At 43.0% G+C, this 22829-nt stretch overlaps 1 protein-coding gene across 4 annotated transcripts in view; it reads right to left on the reverse strand.

Annotated features, from left to right (window-relative positions):
- The window catches only part of LOC139749756 (transient receptor potential cation channel subfamily A member 1-like), a 75326-nt gene that overhangs the window by 33252 nt on the left and 19245 nt on the right, over positions 1-22829 (reverse strand). For 2 of the 4 annotated variants that reach the window (XM_071663968.1, XM_071663967.1), the window contains exon 3: positions 15238-15360. The exons of the other annotated variants lie outside the window; for them this stretch is intronic. In XM_071663968.1, coding sequence (XP_071520069.1) covers positions 15238-15250 — 13 coding nt within the window. In that variant the 5' untranslated portion in view covers positions 15251-15360. The remainder of the gene's footprint in view (positions 1-15237; positions 15361-22829) is intronic. 4 annotated transcript variants of the gene reach the window in all.

The following is a 22829-nucleotide window of genomic DNA, read 5'->3' on the forward strand; positions in this document are numbered from 1 at the left end:
AGGAAACATTTAAAATAGAATTCATTTAACGGCTTAATTGAATGTCATAAAGATGATTAACCGATATTCTATCACCAGATTTGTATTCAGAATATAATTATACTTTTCGTAATGAGTTTGTAAAGGAAATGATTTTTTAAGAAGAATGCCAAAAATCCAGGGTATCATTTTAGCTCAAAAATCTTTTAGTTTCAAAAAGAGAGAGTATTCAAATATTTCTATACTTGAAATAGTCATGAAAATTATATCATAACGCTCTTAGTTATTGATACATACAGTAAATACGATGCAAAAGAACAAAAATGTTTATAAACTGACTTCATTTAACAGCTTTATTAGGTGTCATTAAGAGGACTAAACTTTATTTAAACACCAGGTTTGTATTCAGCATGAAAAATACTTCTTGAAATGAGCTTTTAAAGGAAATGTTATTTTCTGAGAAAAAATACCAAAAATTGAAGGTAACAGTTACAGTGGCGCATCTCGGGTATGGCGGGTAGGGCAGGTGCCCTGGGCGCCACTTGAAGGGGGGGCGCCACTCAACAGGTTTGTTTTTTGACATATGTTACCCGATTGACATTTTTAACGGTTTGGTTTTGTAAGATAAAAAAGAAACTCGCCTACTTTGCAACTATAGTAATATTTTGTTACTCTCTGTTGCATTGCCGCTTCAACGTTACAATTGTGATGAAATAAGTCTTTAAGTCTTTATATATATTTAAGCTTGCCCTAACTCTTCAACAGTTTATGATTACACTATATATATTTTTTAATATACATCCACCTTATGCACATTTTTAATGAAGCCAGGGTTGCAATTTCAGTGTTTGCCACAGGCGCTGTTTCCCCTAGACACGCCTCTACTCCCTTGGTCAACAGTTATCGCTTTCTGCAGCTCTTGAACCAACGGGCATCGGTTTCTACAGCTTCTAGTTCAGTAAATATTGTTCTCAGCCCAAGAATTAGAAATCTGTATTTTCAGCTCATGTGTTTGGAGATATCGGTTACCTTTAATCATGGGTTCGCAGTATCTGCTATGCTATGTTCACTCATATTGGAACTGCTCTACATGTATGAACATACTTTTTTGTTCTGATAAAGATACTTATTTAACTGTGTTACATATCCATTGATATTAAAGGTTAGATTTCTGCCAGGTATATACAAATGTTGCTATAACCTCCGATTTATTACAGCTGGAGGTGTATCTTAGAATGTCATAAAAAATTAAAAAATCGGATAGTGTAGTCCCGTCCCTGGCCATTTTGGTGCCAGCCAGTGGTCGCGTGTGTAACCCAGCGTGTTAACAGATCCTTATCGTTAGACTCTCCAACCACTATTACGGTAAGGGGACACGACGCGCCACCTTAATTACCAGAGTCACCCGTGCTTTGTTGTTGTTACCTGGGTTATGTCATGATGAAGTTAATCTTTTATTCAGGATAAAGTAATATGTAGTCAGTCTAAGCCTGCGAGATGGACGTTTGGCCTTGTTTACTTGGCAAACAAACTTTTTTTTTTCCATCTGGGTTACTTTCTAGAAATGGTTAAGTATGCCACCACAGATACGCATTTTCTGTGCTGCGTTTGTTTCCCTTTCTACCTCTATCGCATTACCTGAAAGACTAAATCAAACTCCTATATATCGTGGATAGAAATACAAACCGAATGTAAATAGGGAATGTCAAGTGCAATCACTTGAGTAAGTGTAGATGGCGTATGAAAAACTTTAAACGTTACTTCGTTCTCAAAAACAACTGTTTCTTTTTATTCCATTACGTAATTTTTGAAAGCTTTGTTGCTTAATCTATAAGTACATTCTTCAGTCTTAAAATTCCCCGTCAAAGACTTACGTTTGCCGGTAACCACAGTGGTAATATAGGCGTAAGAGTCTTGATATCTACAAAGGTTTAAAGCTAAGCTCCTTTACTCTGGTCAGCTTCTCAGTTCTCTGCTCCAAATGGTAATTGTTCATCCTTCATAACGTGCCTCTGGGAAGGTCATCTGCATCGCACTACAGTTGAATCAAATTTTTTGTTACCAGCTTTTGGCAGATGCTTACGTCTCGAAAATGTGAATTCCGTTCACATCCTAAACAATGGGAAAAACTCTACTGTTAACAGTTACAAAATTGCAACAGCAATAGCATCCTTAGATGTACGTAAATCTGTACAGAGGTGCATATTTTTCCTACAATGATAAAAAAAAAATAGTCACAATGAATAACAGGAAAAGCAACAGCATAGTTTAGCTTAAGTTTAAATATACAAATTATATTTCCTCTGACGACTAAGCTTGGTATAGGTACTGATGATGAAGCTTAGACAAATGATAATCAAAACATAGCCTAACAAATCAGAATTGGCAATAAAGATGCTTATCAGCAGCCGCCTACACAGACGGCGGGGCTACGTCTCTGCTGACGAGAACCAAATACAAGTCACCTCAGACGCCACCATTTTCGTAGACCACTTTCGGTTTCGAGTTATCAAAAGTTTTAGTATGAAAAAAAAAAAAAATAGAAATAAAAACGCTAATTTCTTTTTCATACATCCACTCAATGTAACTTATCTGAGAAGGTGAAATATTGGAAATGAATGTGGTAGAAATGTACAATGAACTGTATATCCATTAACGTAGAAAGACTTAAAATTCAGTAAAGGTAGCATTGTCATAATAGTTTGGAATCATGATCATGGAAACGTCCTATATCCATTAATAAAATCTATCTTCATAAAACTTGTTCACGTCTTTATTTATCTTCCATGACTATATTTCAAGAATACGTTGATTATAACCGTTTACAGTGTACACCCTACCGGACCCAAGCAGTTAGCATCATTTATTCATAGCCTCACACTGACTTATTCATGGCTTCGCTTTGTTCATTTACTCTTTACTTTTACTGTTGACTGCAAGCAAGCAGAAGTCTCCACTTATTTATCACGGCAAGTACCTTATCTGGCTTAGTATGATACAGTTGGTTAACTTTGACTACAGGCAAATATTAGAGCCAGTAAATAATCTTAGTCAATTCTACAGTCGATTATAGAAAAGTTGTTCAATGTGTGACCCAATCTGAAACATTTAAAACTAATACTGATTTTTTTTCTTTGCAAGTGTTTTTACGGCTGTGGAAAATACTTTACACTTTAAGCATGATGATGAGAGAATTTAAATTTTGAAATGAAAAATGAGTAAGCCAGTATTTCTATGAACGATTTCTTTACTGATTAAGAAGTTACGGACAGACGCGTGTACGTGTGTCGGGGTTGTACCTATATATACAGCAGTTATAAATCTATTCACAACTAAAACGCGATGGCTGTAGTCGCATGCTCAGCAATTATGAATTTATTCACAAATAAAACAAGACAGCTGTCACGGCGTTCGTGGTGCGCAAATATTAAATTTTTCAACGATGGCGTGTCAGGAATTCTCCATACCGGTTGGAAAGAGGGCTTAGTGAAGGGAGGGGCTTACGCATGGATGTCAGTCAACCTTTGCCTGCAGTTCGAACCCATGAGTACCCGACCCCGGGTGGTCTCGCGATGGCTCATGGGCTATAGTAATAACATAAGTATGTGTGGCAAGAGAGCACATAGTAGAGTATAACACTTCACACCGTTATCAAGGCATTTCTGGACAAAATCGAAGTACAGTCCACACTGCTTCATAGTTGGGGATTTCTGAGGAGAGGAGTTGATTCCCTTCATTCTTATGAAACTCGTAAGGCCTAGTGTTGCGTTCATATCAATCCTTCTCCACATACCAGAGATTTTACTAGTGACACGGCCGACAATAGCCTAGCCGCGCGCGCCATGTCGGGTGCCACTGACATATTCTGTTGAATATTCTAACCACGATTGTGTAACACACGACGCTTCGTCTGTTCTGTTACTTGATGAAAAACTACGATCCGTTTGTGCAACGTGGAGCAAACCCGAATATTTTGGTTCGAGAAAACGCCGAGTATTTTCAATGGTGTCGTGGTTTTAGATGATGTTTTGTGATGGCGCAGGAGGAGACTGGGGTCCGCTGCGAACACTGTACTGTACCATACACCAAGTAGCACAGAAATTGAAAATGTCAGATATGATAAATCGATTAGGAAAAAAAAAGATCATGTAATGCTCGAGTCCGATCACGTGGTCTAATGAGGACATGAAATGATCAATGAAGAAACGAGAATCAAAAATGAGATAAGATATTGGGAAGAATGGAGGTTAACTATTTCTTTGTAAACAATTTGGGAGAAAGTTCCATAATATAAATTACTGTCATAGAACGCTTTTTTTAAAATCTACAAACACAGCTATAAGATCGGTTACCATTAACCACAAACTGAAGGACAAGGTTGGAGAAGAATGAGATACGCTTCAATAAATGACATAACAAAACAAGAGTTTAAGGGATGCGCTGTAGAGGAGATATAGGTAACATAACAACTAGTCACCACTTGAAAGGTATAAAACAGCAAGGTAAGGAAAGAAGACCAGGGAAACTATGAAAAGAAAATGTGGTCTAGGGAAGGGATAAACCAAATATAAATTCACATATTCATCGAATGATTTGTCAGTTACAGAGCAGCTAATCAGGCTATAAGGATTCAGAGGACATATTCACACAGGACGATGAATACATATGCGAGAAGCTAAATGACAGGATCATAAATGTTTTCACAGTGGACGACGGTATACAGCCTTTGAACACCAGAGAGGTGGGCTGGGGAGGAGGTCTCAGCACTAAAATTGCTAGGGAAGAGATAAAGAGACTGCTGAGGGGGCTTTAGTACATTCAGAGTCCAAGGTCTAAGTGAAGTCTCTCCATACATTCTGTAAAAGTGTAAATAAACACCTGACAGTCATCCTGAAACAGTTAAATATATCCTTAGGGAGGTTGATACCCAGGAAGTGAGAGCGAATACAATACAGTTAGGTAATTACACCCACTTCAATTAACTAATCAAAATTCTCAGTTTGTCCAAGTGGAAATGCGCAGAAAGACCAGCAGATACTGCAGAACAGTCCTCTCAACCATCTTCTCTATTCTTGAATCCGAAATAGCTATTCAGTTAGAGACAAGTTAGTCCACCAGTAACTTTTCTTTAACTGCTAGTCTGTGTATCCTTGCCATTGGCCATGCTAACTGATGAATGAGTTAAGAGAGAACTATCATTAGATAACAAAGGAGTAAGGGAGAAAAAAAATATTCGAATCAGGGTTGAAGCCGCGTATCATATTTCAAGCATGAAAGCCGGCCAACGATGTAACCTCCATTCGGTTGCGTTCCTGTGCAGAGGTCAACACAACCTCCAGCTCTAGTCTCTCTCTTGTCATAGCAGCAGAAGAGCGACAAAAGCGGCAACAGCAGCAACCACAATAAACACCCTAACATCAGCAGCAGTAGGCACAAGCCACCGTCATCCACCAGCAGTAGCAACAGCACCAGTACTGTCAGGTCTGGGTCGGCTCCAGCAACAACAGTAATAACAGTCGAGCCAGACGAGAGTCAACACTACCGGAGGGAGGCCGTTATTAGAATGGCTGTAGTGCATTGTGTGGCTGGAGGGGTCTTTCTATTGGCCGGCACGCACTCCAACAGCGCCACAGTGGTCATCATGCACACTCTCCATCATATAGTGGTCAGCACGCACTCTACCACAGCAGCTATGGCTTCCATTCACTCCACAAACGCACTCAGTCGCCGTCACCATCGCTGCAGTGGCCACACATTCAATCCACCACTGCTGAGGCCAGCACTCACTCCACCACCGCTGCAGTGGCCAGTACACACTCCACCACCGTGGGCCACAGTGGCCAGAACGGACCCCGCCATCACCACCACAGTGGCCGGCACACAATACACCACCGTTGACAGCCCCGTCACTCGTCACAGGTTTATCAAGAATTAAAACATTTGAAAGGTTCAAGACGAAGCCGAGGTCTGCCTCCACTATCACTTGTAAAGCTATCGCTTCTTTAATCTTATACTTTCATGCGAGTTCCCTTCAGTTTAATTTTATTACAAAATTAAACTGATGGTGCTAAAGATCACGGAATGTTAGTCGACAATATACCGACTAGTTTGGGTCAGAAACTATGCAAAATACATACCATATTTGCAATGGGATGAGAGAGAGAGAGAGAGAGAGAGAGAGAGAGAGAGAGAGAGAGAGAGAGAGAGAGAGAGAGATGTTATGGGGTTCCAAATGTTTGTTGATTTTCGCTTTATTTGGTATTCAGCGAAAGGGTTGGAATCGGTTAATTATCGTGTTAACTGCAGTTAAGAATGCAAATGGCGTACTGGCGAAAGTGTTGACTGCGAAGTGTTTGTCACTAGAATAACATTTAAATTCTTTTCAGTCGTACCAGTTGTCAACGTTCATTGTATATATATATATATATATATATATATATATATATATATATATATATATATATATATATATATTATAACGCGTTGATCTCAGTGCAGAGGAATTCTTAAATTCTCGTCATTTCTGATTTACTTGATGAGTATCCTATCATATAAACAAACAGAATCTCTGTTGTTTTATCTATGATAAATATGTTCTTTGTCAGCTAACATTCGTTCTAGACTAAAGGACTTTTTTTTTAAGTTCGCCACAATTTCGTTTGCTGTCGATTTGTATTATATTTACGTGACGATCAAATTACGGCGAGGCTATACACTTGTTTCGGAAGTAAGCCTCGCCATGTTGACTAGCACTATCAGAGTCAAAAGTTTTCTGTATAATGTCTACTTACTTGGATGTAGTTAAACTACTGTATACATGTAGGAGTTAGATAATTGAATTACTGTACGTGAGAACCTCAAAACGTCCATGTTCTGTACAGGTGACTACCGAAATTCAAATAAAAAAAATTCATGTACGATATAGTTCTGTCGCATGCGTGGAATCTTACGTCCACTGGCGAAATACTGTCATTTTTCATCGGTAATTATCTGATTCATCTTCAATGTGTCTGATACCTTGTTGATCATTCCAGAAACATCATTACCTCTCAAGTTCGAAACGAACACTCTCGAACGTGTGGTTTACAGAAAAGAGCCGTAATTCATAAAGTTGTTATGGCGTTTTTTCTCGTATTTAAGGAAAATCGCGCCATTGAGAGGCTTTGGCGCTAAAGTTGATACGTGTTGATGGCACGATATTGCCTCTCGCTTTTGAAATAAAAATAGGATTCTGAATTCGTCGTAAGGACATCGTTAAAAGTAGTGTTACTGCATAGTTCAGTTGTAATAGCTAGTTCGTAATAACCTCATTACCGTAGTATGTTGAGGGGGAACTGACATAGAAGACGTCCGGGGCGGCGTCACCTCACTTTGGCTGTAAACTTTGGAGAGTGAGGGTGCTCGCAAGTGTGACCGTGTCCGAAATTGCGTACGCCGGTACGAGGCATCGGAGGCTCCCGGTTGTATTTTTATTGTGTCCCGTATTTCTGGAGGCCACCAAGACTTAATTGTGGTGGAGTGGACGGACCTGTGGGAACCCGCGCCGTGGAATATCACCAGTGTAACATGATCCAAGGTATGTAGAACGTAGAGACGGGATTCTCGTTTTCGTAGATTCAAGATTTTACCTCCATAGCTCAGAGTTATATTCTCCAGGGATTTAGGCGAGGAGGAGGTATTACTTGCCTTTGTTCTCTTCCCAGAGATAGTGTTGGTAACAAGGTATCGTCACGACGTACTACCAGCGATTAAGGATAAACCATTGTAAAGGTAATTCAGTTTATCTTTATGACTGTTGCTCAGCACTTATTTTCTTTGTTGATACAGTCTACCATATGTTAGTTAAAGCGATTTATATAACACAACCTACGGAGTCAACGTGTAATTCATAGACGTTCAAATAAAGGTGTGATGACAGGTTGTAACAAGTCAAAGGCCCAATGCTCAAGTGGGTAGCGTAGCCATTATTATTTTGCTGGTATCTAAAGCCAGTTAAGTTATTCACCAAGATTTCTTAAGAAGCGAGTGCGTCATTGCCAATCTCTTGTATATTTTCGTATTTGTTTTACTAACATTCTAGCATTTGTATGTTTAGGGGGGGGCTAGAAATTTTGACCTGTTACTGTAAATGAGAAGTGAACGATTCGGCACTTGTCATTCTCGTTAGTTTTTCTTATAACGCTTTCATTGTTGGTTTTCCTCAGTCTGTCTTAATGTGTCGTCTTTCCTTACAGTACTAGAGCTTGGCTGTGTTATTTCACGTGAAGCTGATGTAAGTTTCGTGCAGATTAATAAGATAGATACTACGAAACCACTCTTACATTTAAGACACCTCGGTGACCTTAGCATATTTATCAACTGCTATTTAGGTAAATTACTATATATGTATGAGGTGGATAATCTACGTATTATGCGGGCTTGCTAACTTGGTGTTCTCAAAACTTTGCAAATCATTAAATCTCCTGTTTCATAGAATCTAATGGATCACACATTACTTGGTGGCCCAGTTATGTATTACTACTATTCGTAGTACTCTTCTGGTAGTTGATTGGTTGGTCTTTACTCCTAACAGTTGCTAGGGTTATCAAAGCCATAACCGTTAAGCGACATCCACCAACTGAAGAAGTCTTTAACACCTAGAGCAATGTATGTGGCTTTTGGTACCATCGTTTTCCTAGTATTTCTGATACCGATGCTGGCCTGTTCCACGTTACATATCTTCCTCTGATCCTCCACTGATGATCTTCAACCCTCTATCCAGCCGGTTTCACCCTCCACTTCCCCTGCCCACCACCGACCCGCTGGGAATCCTATATTCTCCTTTAACACTACAAAATCAATATTTACTTCTCCGACCGACCGCGTCGCAACGACACACCTTTTCATTCGCTCACAAAATCCAGCGTTGACTTTCGAGGCGAAATCTTACTTTATATGAGGGAGACGATATATTTTCCTCTCGTTTTACAAGGCCTTATCATTTCCACGCATTTGTCGTCTCTCTTGTTGCAACTAAATATATACTGGAGGACTGTTTCATCTAGATATTGTAACTTCACTCTTTCCTAAAATATTCGTTTCAGTTCAACAGCTTTTTACAATAATCGAAATATTTCCCTATCATCCAAGTCAGACTTGCCGTGACTCCCAGCTAATTTACTTAAAACCCAAATTCATCTCATTAGGTTGCTTCCTTATCTGAATACAAGGAATAGAAATATATAGCCAAGAGCCAACCTTCTAACACTCAAGTAATGAATTTGTATCACCTGTGGACCACACCATCTTTTGAGAATCTTGTAAGTACACATCCCTACATGAGCGCTATCTTGCTATATTCCAAGTGTATCCATCCACACCATATAGCCCCAAGACCCGCACCCACCACGCCTCTCGCCATATACATAAATCTTCACTGCACAGCATCAGATTCCACCAGGCCAATCCCTCTAATGCACACCGTGCTATAATCTCCACACTGTCTTCCCCTGTGGGCCGTGTATCCGCCCCGTGCGGCAGCAGAGGTGTTGAAAGCAGGCTGGCCTCCCTTGGTCAATACTCGGGCACCTCACTCACCACCTGCCACTTTCCCACGCCAGTATATTGGCTCCTGCATAAACTATACACATGACTTGGGTTTTGTCCTGTCCCAACGCAGGCTTAGTGCTGGCTCTGATGAACAGTTGGCATTCTGTGTTATCCTCCTGTGAATTCCATGAATTTACATCTCGGAGTTAGTTTGTTGAAACTAATACCACATGAAACATATATGCTCTTGGATAACATTTAACATCGAACACCTCTGTAAACACAAGGCTCGGAGCGATAGGTAAAACTGGATTAATTCCTGACATACTCTGGTAAACATCTACACCAAGTTCCACCTTTTAGATACAAATGAAGCCTTGGCTCGAACTATCATAATATTCTTTGAATTAGGTAACATTTGAATTTATCATTGTGTTATCTTAGCCAAACGACAGCTTCCCCTGGCAGTATTACTAACTATTTCCAGTATAACAGATACGTATCGATGGTTTTTAACTTTCTTTTCGCAATGGATAGAACTAACATGCGTCGCGGACGCGTACTTCAACCTAGCTTGCGAGATAAACGAGTTAGTTGAGGTGTATTTGGATGTTTTACGAGTATGCAGAATACCTGCTGTTGTTGCATTCTGACGATAGAGTGTTGTTGTAGCTCTCGACCCATTAAGTCTTCCAAGTTTTAACTTTTTCCATATAATCATCCTTCTCTTTTATCAGTTACGTATCCGTATTTCTAACCATAAAGTGCTTTACATAACACAAAGTCTGCATATTTACACTTGTGATTTGGCCCCGTTTCATACGTAAATAATCTGGTTAAATCGCGAATCGATAAACCAACAGCAGATCTCTGAGTGTGTGCCCTTACCTTATTAACTATTTGTATGTATAGTGTGGGAGCAGTAGTCTTAGGCCCCTGTCTCTTAACACTGCATTTTTATCAAAGATTTTTGATATACTAGTGTTACTACTGTCTACTTCGTCGTAGCTTATCCTGTTCAGCAAATCCAGTACGCTGTTGCTGTAGAAATGTTTCCTCCCGTCCTTCCGTATACATATCGTGGTGCCTAACTCCCACTTCTGGATTATCTTCGGACTGTAAGAGCTGTTTTATGTCAGCGTCGTCAAGGCCTCTTAGGGATTTGCCGAATACGTAGTTGACATGTCTCTCCTTGTCCTTATTTCCCGCCTCCCCCAAAGTGAGCAGACGGATGGCTTCCGTTTCATTTTTCCTCAATTCTGGTACCCGTTTGCGATGCATTTCCTATTTAACCCGCTACAGGAATTCTGAGTGATTCTATAGGTGAGAAGACCAGACAGTTGAGCCGTATTCCAGTCGAGGTCGAAAGTACGTTACTTATTTTTTAAACGCTGTTACTCAACGGTCACAGGAGATGTAACACATAGGTAACGAGGGTAAATTTGCGGTCGGAGTGAAACAATAATTACGCAAGTTGTCAGATAGGGACACGAAAGCAAATTACTCGTTCGTATTAAACTCATAAAAAACGTTATAACACTTGTTTGTGTCTAGTATGAGGTACTTTAACAACCTGAAGTAAAACGAAATACAGTACTCAACCGTGACAGAGTCTTTACGAAAAGAAGTGAACATTTTATAACACTAAAGTTTACAGGTATTTTTAGATGCATCAGTTGCAGATGCTATGAAAGGAGTGAGTCACAGGTATAGTAGATATACAGGCACTTCCAGGTATTGCAATCGGAGTAATGGTGGCTCGGGGGCATCGCTGACAATAAACCTCACACGGGCAATAGGGGAAAAGTGGTCGTGAATAATGTATGGTTTTATGATGGCTGTGAATGACTGCCTCCAGCCTCTCCTGCCGACAGGTCGTATTCAAACATAATTCGAGAAAGATTATATATGTATGTATCTAGGGGGAGAAACGGACAAATGACGATAAATTAACGATGAGTTAAAGCCAATAGAATGGAGCAGTTGTTAACTGACGAACACGGAACACACACACACACACACACACACACACACACACACACACACACACACACAAATGCGGATGAACAAAACTTAACTACAAAGAAACAATGGTACAGAGAAATATTTGACAGACTGCACAGACTGTTGTAAAGAAACATGTGAACAGACTGATATACAATATATACAGAAAAAGAGAAAACGACAGAATACAGACATGCAGAGACGGGATTCGTTACAGATCCACTTAGCAGTGGTTAACTGCCAGGCCAGAGCTAAGAACGTAAGCTGGGGGCGGCTGTGGTGGGGGAGCCATGTTGGGTGAACTCCGTTTTCTCATTATTAAACAAAGATGAAATATTCGCCTGCCTTTATTAGTATTAGAAATCTGATATATCTATATCTATCTATCTTCTAGATAGATAGATAGATAGATAGATATAGATATCCAGTATTTATATTATCCCAGGATCTTTCGCTAGGGGCTCTTGCAGGTTCAGTGGCAGGGAAAGGAGGAACTCCTTTGGGATGAGTTCAGCGAGACTGTACTCCAGTGATACTTGCTCTCACCTTTCCCATTCTACACTCAATATCTCCTGATACTTCCTCAAGTAAGTGTCCTTTTCAAGCTCAGTTACTCTCGCCACCCTCTTCTCCCTAACATTCTCTCTTCGTTTTTGAAAACTTCTACATATCTTCACCTTCACAAGATGATACAACCTCGCGGTGTAACCACAGGCTGGCGTAGTCAATTGACGTGAGACTTGGCTGTGGATAAGGGACTAGTTTCTGTACGGTGTAACACTACACAATGAGTGGGTATGAGCGAATGAGGCTGTTATTCTTTTTTCCAGACGCTACCTCGCTACGTGGGAAACGGCGAAGCAAAGTTTTATATATATATATATATATATATATATATATATATATAATGAGAGAGAGAGAGAGAGAGAGAGAGAGAGAGAGGGGGGGGGGGGGAATCCTTTCACCGGGGCTGACAAGCCATTTTCTGACAACTAACGAATATACTCTAAATTCTCTGAACAGTTTATACAGTATGGATCTTCCAGCCAAGCACGTATACACGTTCGTTTGTATGTATATGTATAAAAAGGGAAGTGGGAGGTGGGGGGAGAGAGGAAGCCGTCTGCAGAGAGTCATGTTGGACCGAAGCATTAGGGGAAATCTGGCGGGTTGTGATGCGGTGTGACACTGGAGATTACCGCAGCTGTAGGGATTCAGCCGGGAGAGAGAGAGAGAGAGAGAGAGAGAGAGAGAGAGAGAGAGAGAGAGAGAGAGAGAGAGAGAGAGACGGTTATCTCTTGCCACAAGATTTGGCTAAAAGGCAGGGGCTTAACGCGTAGCGCTAACCATGGGGAAAATCTAGTCGCTAGGAACGAGAGGTGTGAGTTAACGCGCTGTCAGGTGTTATGTGTGAGAGATGGAGACATTGTATGTTTGTGGACTGAATGTCAGCAGGCCACGTGTGGGTAAGGCTGAACGAATAGACAGCAAGCTGGACCGGAATGAGAGTCGACAGCCACTGAGGCGCTGGTAAACGGGGTAGTGGTCACTCACACTCCCAATTCTCAGACGGTAGCACCTCCCTGGTCGGTGGCTGCCTACCACTTGCTACAGAGAGAGAGAGAGAGAGAGAGAGAGAGAGAGAGAGAGAGAGAGAGAGAGGGTTAGCACGAGTCAAGAAGGACTCATCCATAAGCCATGCCGTGGAAACGTACGAGAAAAGTTGCCGATAACCATAAAACACACCAGGCTATCGCCGATCAAGATGGTTGGTTTCCCTTTTATGGACACTTACCATCGCTGCCACACGAGTCCAACCATGGAGTTATTTCTCTTTGTACGTACGAATTGCCTTCAAATTAAGAGGGCATTGATACTTGGATTATTGAAGCAATACGGAAGGATCGAGCCGAAAACAGTGACTGCCTGGCGATGGCAGTTGCAGAATAGGCTACAGAGCTAAGCAAAACTTGGGCCGTTAACAGCCGTTGGGTTCCCGGGATCTGCCTAGACTGGAGGCCATAAGGAGAGTGGTGTTATTAACGGAAAGCAAGGAAGAGAAGGCCGTAGTAGACACAGCGTGGGATAAAGGAATTCCGGTTTGCTAGCCTCGTCTGTCGTGAAGTCGGCAAAGGTTTCTCGCATCTCGCGATAGCGATTCATAAAACATATTTTTCGTTCGGTTACATTATATGGAATGATATTTTCCTAAGTCTTATCTAAGATTTTTTTCCGTGTTATGAGTATAGTTAGAAAAAATGAATATGATTTCTGGTTGATGCTATATTATGTAGGCGTATATATTTTCCTTTAATATGAAAATGCTCTATCGCATGATGATCCATATACATACAAAGTAAGAGAGTGTACTTAAGTAATCTTAGAATTATCTTTAACACGAAGATTTTTGGGGTTGTACAATTTTGATGTTGACAGCTTTAATGGCCCTTGCAGTGGTGGGCTTGAAACCCAGCCAACCAACCAACCTACCGACCACCAGTATTGTGACTGTCATGTGATATTGACATATTTTGCTAAATCAGTATGGCTGTATCTGATGTTGATAATGACAGAAAATTCAATGGTATCATAGGTCGTAAAGTCTTTAAAAATTATAGATGTATAACTTACACGTTTTCTCTTTCCCGTTCTTATTGTCTTCTCCCCTGTCTCTCTCTCTCTCTCTCTCTCTCTCTCTCTCTCTCTCTCTCTCTCTCTCTCTCTTAGCACCTACACTGAGGCTGAACCATGCATTTCATATACATCGACCTATAAATTCTATGCAAAGAACTGAAGTTCTTGAGGATTTACGAGCCGCTTCGTTTTTCCCGTAAAACCTGTCGGGTTTGGAGGCCTGGTGGAGTAAATCAAAGCAGGCTTACTTAAACCGTAGAATAATAAACCTTTCTTAAGGCCAGCAACACTAACTCAAGAAACCAACACTAACGCTTTGTGGGGAAGAGGACGAACTAGGTGTTGCCTCAAGACTAGCCATGCCATCGTAACCAAGTTGTTCAGCATCGGTATGTTAGGCTGCTAAGCACGCTATTCAAATTACGATGCCAAAGTTACAGACCCTTTTTAAGCACAACACTGTTGCACCTACAATTTTATGTAGCATTAATTTTGCTCACTAGAAAACAATAAATACCAAAGCATCACATTAGACAATTTAACATGCCTATTACCTCTAGGCTATTTTATATACTTCAAAGTTTTTCAACTTTTATCAATTCATTACCCAATTTACCACCTCTCTCTCAAGCCATTACCCCACATGGCTAACTAGCCCTTTCGTAAATGAAGGCGAGCTAGATAAACTAGTATATACTAAGGAACAAGTAAATGCACATTAAAACGGCTTATACTCGGAATTAGCAATCATGTAAATTCATCATTGATATATTGCACTTTTTTGAACTATAAAGTCTGAGAAACTTATCAGTCTGATCAGGTTAGGTAAGGTTTGATTAGCAATCAACTATTCACTAGTGAAAACTATGAAATCAAAGGTTTATTGTCATCTTGAATTTGTTAAGGCAAAGATGGTTAATTTTGGGTAAGGCTTAGGCTGTGATAGGTTTGTTTAGGCACCCCATAAAAAAAAACTATTTAGGTTAGGTTAGGCTATATTAACTACAGAACACTTCGCTAAAGTTGCATACGTCATTCTGTACCTACATTGCATATATCTATTTAAGAATGACCAAACTCGATGTGCCGGACCTTGTGTTGTCATCTGGTGTGTAGTGCAGTTCCTCGCTGACAGCCACAGCAGGAGCCGCTGATGGGGTGAAGTTCGAAAATTGTCCGAGTTCTATATGCCACACCAACAGTTCCACGTACGCCCTAAGGAGGCGCGAAATATAAACTTTCACTGATGGGTTCTGTATGAATGGTGCTCGCCGTTTTATAGAACTAAATAATCTTGATATAGCGTTTCTATATTTGGGAGGCCCTTCTCTCATTACTCTACCGCACGTTCAAATGCTTCTGCTGTAGCGCTGCTTCCATCCACACTGGCAGGCGTCCAGGTGTGTGACATTACATTTCAGCTAGTTACGTTTGATGTGAATAACGTTAAGTTACCGCCTCTCTAAAAAATATATAACTTCTTACTCCTCTGTACATTCGCATCGCTTTAAAAATTTCTATTACATTCGTACACCAACATGTATATGTAGTACCTACACATAGAGAGGATTAATATGTGAATATAATTATTTTCTTAGTAAATCTAGTGTCGGTTTTCTGCGTGGTATCTGATCAGCTCCGGTGCTCCTTGAACTGTAGTGGTCAGCATGAGTCCCACGCTGTTGCCGCTGAGCTGGCAGCCTCGCTAACTCATTCCGGCTGACACCACATACGACGCAACGCTCGGGACACGCAGCACAGCAACCAGGACACATGACACAGCATCCAGGGCATTGTGCCCAGGACACACTACACAGCAGCCGGAACGGGCGTACCTAGGACACACGAAACCATCTAGGACATCGTGCTTAGGACACACGACACAGCAGCCAGGACATTGTGCCCAGGACACGCCAGTTACGTACGGCACCCTTAGTCATCGGTCCCGTAAGGTGGGTCGGGTTGGAGGGTACGAGGCCTCAGTCCTGCTTACACCCCCCAACCCACCCACCTTCCCCTCTCTCTCTCACCTCCCTCCCGACGCCTCTGCCACTGCATCGTAACCGTTGGGTCTGCCGCGTCGAGCCGCACTTCCTGGTCCTTATCTGATTATGCAGGCCTCCGACCACCCCCCCCCCCCCCACACACACACACACCCCACACCTCCCCCCAGCCCACTCTGTCCTCTTCTATCTCACTCTCGTCTCCCAGGCCAGGCACTCGTAGGTCTCCGCTCCTCCAGGGCCTCTCCACTATTGCCGGGTCGCCAGCCACCTCCACTGCTCTCGTAAATCGACTCCACAAACACTTATTCTAGGAGAGTGACTCGTATGTTTCCTGGGAGTGGGGAGGTCAAGGGAGTCTTAAGATAACTTTGATAAAAGAGGGAAAGATTCAGGATTGATAGTATAGATCTTAACACGCATGCTTCAGTGTCCAGAACCTTTAGCGATGTTTTCTGCCAGCGTTCAGTTGTTGCTGCTACGCTAGTCAAGTTCCCGTCTGCCACTTACGTACGTGTGTGTGTGTGTGTGTGTGTGTGTGTGTGTGTCACGACGGCCCATTTTCTGTTACACTAATTTCCTTTTAGTGTTAAGGTACACTCTTAAGGTTCCCGATGAACAAGGTCGTGGCTGTTCCTCCCTTAGGGACCCACCAAACACGAAAAAGAAATATGTAAAGTAACGTTTCATACTTTTCCTTGTATTTCATGACTTGTTCAGTGTTTCCCGCGTAGCCAGGTAGCGCCAGGATGAAGAACAGCCTCATTTGCTTGCCTCCCCTCTCTGGCAGTCGTGTATAATGCACCGAAATTTGGGACGACCCCGTGTTTACAGCCTTGCCCACCAGACCTCTCTGTTGTTTCGCCTGGCCGCTTCATGTGCCTTCTTAGTTCAGCCCATTGATAGTAAAACTACAGACACCTCTCCCCCTCTTCCACTATATACCCCCCCCCCCTCTCCCTCCCACATACTGTACAGAAAATCACGGGGGCCAATAACCGAACCAAATTCGTAGTGGTTTACTGTGCCAACAAGTCGACATCTGTGAGTCGACCTTATTTTCTGATCGTCGACCTTACTATTTTTTTTTTCAACAGGTTTATTTTTTTTTTTCATTGCGTCACCTGTGCTACGTTGTATTTGGCTACAGTCGGGGTGTGGGTGGGTGGGTTGGGGGGAGCTCTCCCTCCCGCTAGCAAGGTAGACATTGGTGGAAGTAAAACTGTCCTTTCCGTGTTAGAGAGAGAGAGAGAGAGAGAGAGAGAGAGAGAGAGAGAGAGAGAGAGAGCAGGTTGGATCGTAAACCTTCAGCACGCTCCAGGGGCCGACCGTAAAAGAGAAGCGATAGTGGCCGCCAGTTTCTTTTACTGTAAATGGGATGGCGTCGATTACTTTCCATCCCCTTCGCGTAAATTGCTCGGTATCCTGTTTACCGCACCTCTGTCCAGGCCAGGCCAGGCCAGGCCAGGGTACGAGAGCTGCTCTTAACTAACCACACTCGTCCATCACTGGCTTACGAGAGCTTCTTCAACGAGCCACACACGTCCATCCATTGCTTTCAAACGTTTGGATATTGTCAGCGTTGAAGGTGGGGTAACTTGCCCCGGGTGTCGTTCAACGCTTAACCCTGGGCCCATTAGCACGTGCATCACCGTTGAACACCAACCACACCACAGTCAGAAGGGGCTGCCACCCCAAGCTGTCTATTCCTGCCATCAGTAAATAATTCCTCTCACACACGTATGACCACAAAACACAGAGAGAGGCAGCTGTGCCTCTCCTCTCAACGGAATGTTAATGATTCGACAATGACCCAGAGTGGACGTATCAGCCAAGAATTCCATTTACTTAATACAAAAAAAAAAAACATTGACGTTTGAAATATATATGTTGACACGATTTTCCACTCGCACTAACGGACACAAACTCGTGGGCAAACGTTTTACCTCGAATGAGACGAAGTACTTTTACTTCAACAAAATTGTTAACATATGAACTAATTGGCCAGTTAAGAGTGGTTGAAAGCTGTACTGTAGATACGTTAAAGAATAGAGAACTTGATGGCTATTTGGCCTCAGGTTCACGACATAGCATTATTTGCTCCTCCTTAGTCACACTGATAATTTGCATGTTATTCTCTCTTTGAATCACCTGTGTTAACACGTCCACCGACCCGGGTAGAGCGTATCAGGTTTACGGTGTCCATACATGAGGCTGGAGGCCGACCATCGTCAGTGTTCTTTTTTTTTTTTTTTTCGTCAGTCCGTCGTCGGCAATCCGGGCGAGGAGGCGGGAATACTCGGGCCAAATACCCAGGGCCAAGATCGAGAGAGAGAGAGAGAGAGAGAGAGAGAGAGAGAGAGAGAGAGAGAGAGAGAGAGAGAGAGAGAGAGAGAGAATTTTACGTTGGAGGCGCCAGTCATTGATTTAAGTCCACAACACCAAGGCCGGGCCTTAATTTAAAAATATAGAGGTTGATGAAAGGGAAAAAAGAAAAGACAAGGGAAAGTATTTGCGAATTTTCGAGGTCTTTTAACGTGAGTCAGGTCATAGTGGCAAAGGCATGAGAGGGTAGTGTTCCAAAGCTTCGACGACTAGGGAAAGACACGGGTCTCAAAGCGGCCCACCCTTGAGTTGTGCAGAGGGCCACACACTAATCATGTGATGCACCACCTTGCCGAGTATTGCGTGGTGTACTTAGTGGTGGAGGCACACAAGCAGCCAGCTCTCGGGAGCACAAAAACAAAGTACTGCCTACAGAAGAGGGAAAGTGAACCAACATTAGGGCGTAGGGCAAGATGGTCAGCTTTGGAAGTTAAAGTGGGACAATTTATGAGGCAGATCGCTTTCGACTTTGTCAAGTAAGGATACAGAGCTAGAACCACCCCAGATGTGAGGGGAACACTCCATACAAGGATGGATAAACGGAGCAAATGTTCAGAGGTTTCGACATCTGAATAGGACACCCAGTTTCTTTAGAGGCAGACTTAGCTGTTCCTGTAATGTGGGGGTTTTCATAAAACATTGGGTTACAGTAATACCAAGTATGTTCATTGAGTGAAGTGTTGAAATTACAGAACCGTCAGAGATGAAATTTGAGGAGTTTTCGATGGCGAGATGGGTAGAAAATGGGTCTTGGAGGCACATGAAAATATTGTCGAAAGCATTTTCAGTTACTAGAAAATATAAGTCAGAAACATAAACTGTAGAGAAATTTCCGTTCGCTGCCGTCTTACCTGTAACCTGGGTCTCCTTGTGCCTCATCTCACAAACATGTACTTAGGGCTGATCAGCTGGTCTTTATATGATTGTATGAAAAAGCTATCCTAATCTTTTTTTTTTCTAAAAAAAACAGGCACAATACCCAAATATCCAACACACACACACACACACACACACACACAGACACACACACAGACACACACACACACACACACACACACACACACACACACACACACACACACACACACCTGCTGAGATCATCCACTGAATCCTAACGTTCGCCAGGCTCCGGTTCATAACTCAGCGCTCATCATTCATCGTTCAAATAACATTCGAGTTTTTCCCCCCGGCGCCATTAACTCCCTGGCCGCGTTCCAAGGGCAAGAATCGGCAAGATAAAGCGGGTGGATAGTGCTATCCCACCAGGGCTACTGCCCTACCCTCCAAGGATGCAAAGCATGGGATTAAGGACCTTAACACACGCCTCGATGGTTCCCCGGAGACCGCGCGCCTCTGCCTCAACACAATCTGGCGACGACGACTTCTGGCGACTGATAATTACAGCAACGCTCCCATGTTACGGCCATGGACAGTATCTGTCCGTTTCTCGTTGAACCGAGTCTTATAGCTTGAGTTTAGGGGAAAAGCAGCGTCGTTGAAACTGCACTGGCGGAAATATAGTTAATTAAAAGAGACTGCACATCACCAGATCTCGCATTAAACCTTGGGTGAATACAACAAGAAATGAGAACCACACCGAACCACACCCTAGCCGAGCCATTGACTGTTCGCGTAACATTTTCATTTCGTTAACACAGGCTATGGTTAATTTTTGACCGACCCTAGCCGGCTACTACAACCTAGAACGGGTCGGTGCATCCTCCATCGTCCCTGTGGCTCCCTCCCTCTCGACACTGCCTTGAGTCTGTACCACTAGGAACCAAGGGAGTCAAGCGTGAGGATGATAATGAGGAGGAGGAAGACACCGGGGTGGAAATTTTAGCAGCTGGGATTTAATGCCGGGGCGTCGGAAGGAAAGCTGAGAAGGAAGAATGGGACGACATTATTAAGAATAATCAGTAGAATTGAGCATTTGAGAGGCGGTGGTAGATGGTATCTATGACGGGTACCTTCGACAAGTATTTTGCCACTGAGGAGGGCTACCGCGTAGCGCTCACCGCAGGGAAAGTTCTAAGAGATTAAGAAAACGGATCGTGTGTGAGTTACTGCGTCTGTCTAGTGCTGTTAATGTGAGATGGATGTGTGTGTCTATACTGCACACAGTCAGCATTCCACGTCCAAGCTGAGTGAGGAGAAGACCGTGGCTGAGAGAGAGAGAGAGAGAGAGAGAGAGAGAGAGAGAGAGAGAGAGAGAGAGAGGCGGCACCCCAGGCCCTGGGTCTCCGGAGGGAAGAGCCCTTCGTCAGCGGAATGAACTCGCTCCACAAGACCACCCGCCTGGGGAGGGCAAACAATAGCCCCACGGAATTAAAGACGAACAGCTTTTGTTTCTTCCTTTTGCTGAGGGAGCGGGTGTGGGGGGAGGAACGAGACTATATCTCAGGAGAAAAGAAGAAATAGTATTATCTCGAGGTCTGTAGAGATGTCTGTGTGTGTGTTGTGTGTGTGTGTGTGTGTGTGTTTTGAAGTTGCTAAATATGAAGTGATAATCCCTTATACTTTACTGACGTTCCCATACTATTTTATACTGCGGGAGGCGAAGTCCAAAGTTTAAATCATATTCTCCTAAAACAGAATGGACAGTTCTGTGGAACTGGATCTATTCAGAAACTTAAACAAGGTCTCTGGTGTTTGAATGTCTGGTGGAGAGAGAGAGAGAGAGAGAGAGAGAGAGAGAGAGAGAGAGAGAGAGAGAGAGAGAGAGAGAGAGAGAGAGCATTTACAAATTTAGGAAATCCCGAGCGAGCTACCAGAGTGGAATCGAAGTTTCGCAATTGTAGAAAAAACAAAAAGGTAAGGTATTCAGTGCCACATCATTCATTTAGAGGTTCACAAGTCACACTTGTGTTCCACACGCAGTCTGTGTCACAGGTGATACACGACGCATGTCCGACACTAGATGGAGAAATCCTAGTAGAGGAGGACAGTAGTGAGGGACTTGGGGAGAGAAGAAAGATATCAGTTGTTGTATACAGCTGCTCTGTGCTTCATAAAGGGAAGTTCGTGTATCTGTTACTCTGTCACAAACGTAATTTAATCGCGTGACGTCTTGTCCAGTGTTCTGTGTGGACGGGGTATACGTAGACGAAGGGAATACAAGTAAACTGGATGGAAGAAAACTCAAACAGAAGCTTCAAGCTTTCGGCTGTATTCCAAGCCAATTTTCAAGGAGCTTTGAGAATGGCGTGAAATACAGTGGTGAAGCTCGGAGCTTCTGTGTTTAATTGTCCTAGCCACTTTGCTTATATCAGTGCTTCGCGGGTGTATGTGATCTACTGCAGAAGGAGAAATGAAAGCAATTTGCCGGTCTTTTGAGTCAATTTGACGACTGGAAGAGAGGCAGCCTGTGCACTGGAGGAACTGTCCCAACCCCACTCCTAGGGACGTAAGGAGACAACGCGACTCCAAAGGTTGGGACTCTTAGGGCCTCATCTCTTGAACATCCGTCTACTATCATACAGCTTCTTAGATTATATGATGTCCACTTCCGCAGTCTCATCATTCACTTTACTCCATCCATACATTATATTTCCCTGCATCTTTTGTAACACGTTTCTCGCTTAATACCGTATTGATGGCCTTTTGTTTTCATATCCATGTCTGTTTCGAAGAACTCTCTATGATGAGCTCAGTCAAACTTATGGTAAAGCCTCAGGACAGGGACGGAAAAGCTTTCTCATGCAACGTTTCAGCAAAGAGCCACATCCACATCTCCGTAGGTTGCCGCGTCCCTCATCGTATTTATCAGTGTTCGCCGCCAGCTTCCTGCCCCGGGGTACAAGTGCTGCCTCTCCCCTCCCCACCCAAACACCCTCGCCTATCTTTACACACCCATTGTTATGGATATTCACCTGGATTGTATGATATGATCAGTATTTCTGTCTGGCACTCGTGGCAGCTGGAACATTAATAGTCTGTGACCATCTGAGGATGAATGAAGTAACGTAATTTGAACATCGCAGCGAAGGAAATGCAAGTCCAGGGAGGAGATTCTAAGCAGCTTTGCCTTTCGTGATGTACGTGTTCGAGGAGCCACACTGAAGAAAGGTCCCATTATGAGAGGACGCTGAAGGGAAGGGTCGATCCTCTGCCACGAGAGGCCTGGACACGGTTGTTGAAGCAGCCTGAGCCGACCACTCGCTACACTGTGACCATGGCAGCTGTTGACGAAGTGGCTGGCGATGATGAGCGCTCCTGCTGGTGTTGCTGGATCAGGGTATAAAACACCACTGAGGACAGTAACATGGGCGACCTAGCCTCCCCTATGTCACCTGT

Source organism: Panulirus ornatus, chromosome 8, assembly GCF_036320965.1.
Source record: "Panulirus ornatus isolate Po-2019 chromosome 8, ASM3632096v1, whole genome shotgun sequence".
Lineage (NCBI taxonomy): Eukaryota > Metazoa > Arthropoda > Malacostraca > Decapoda > Palinuridae > Panulirus > Panulirus ornatus.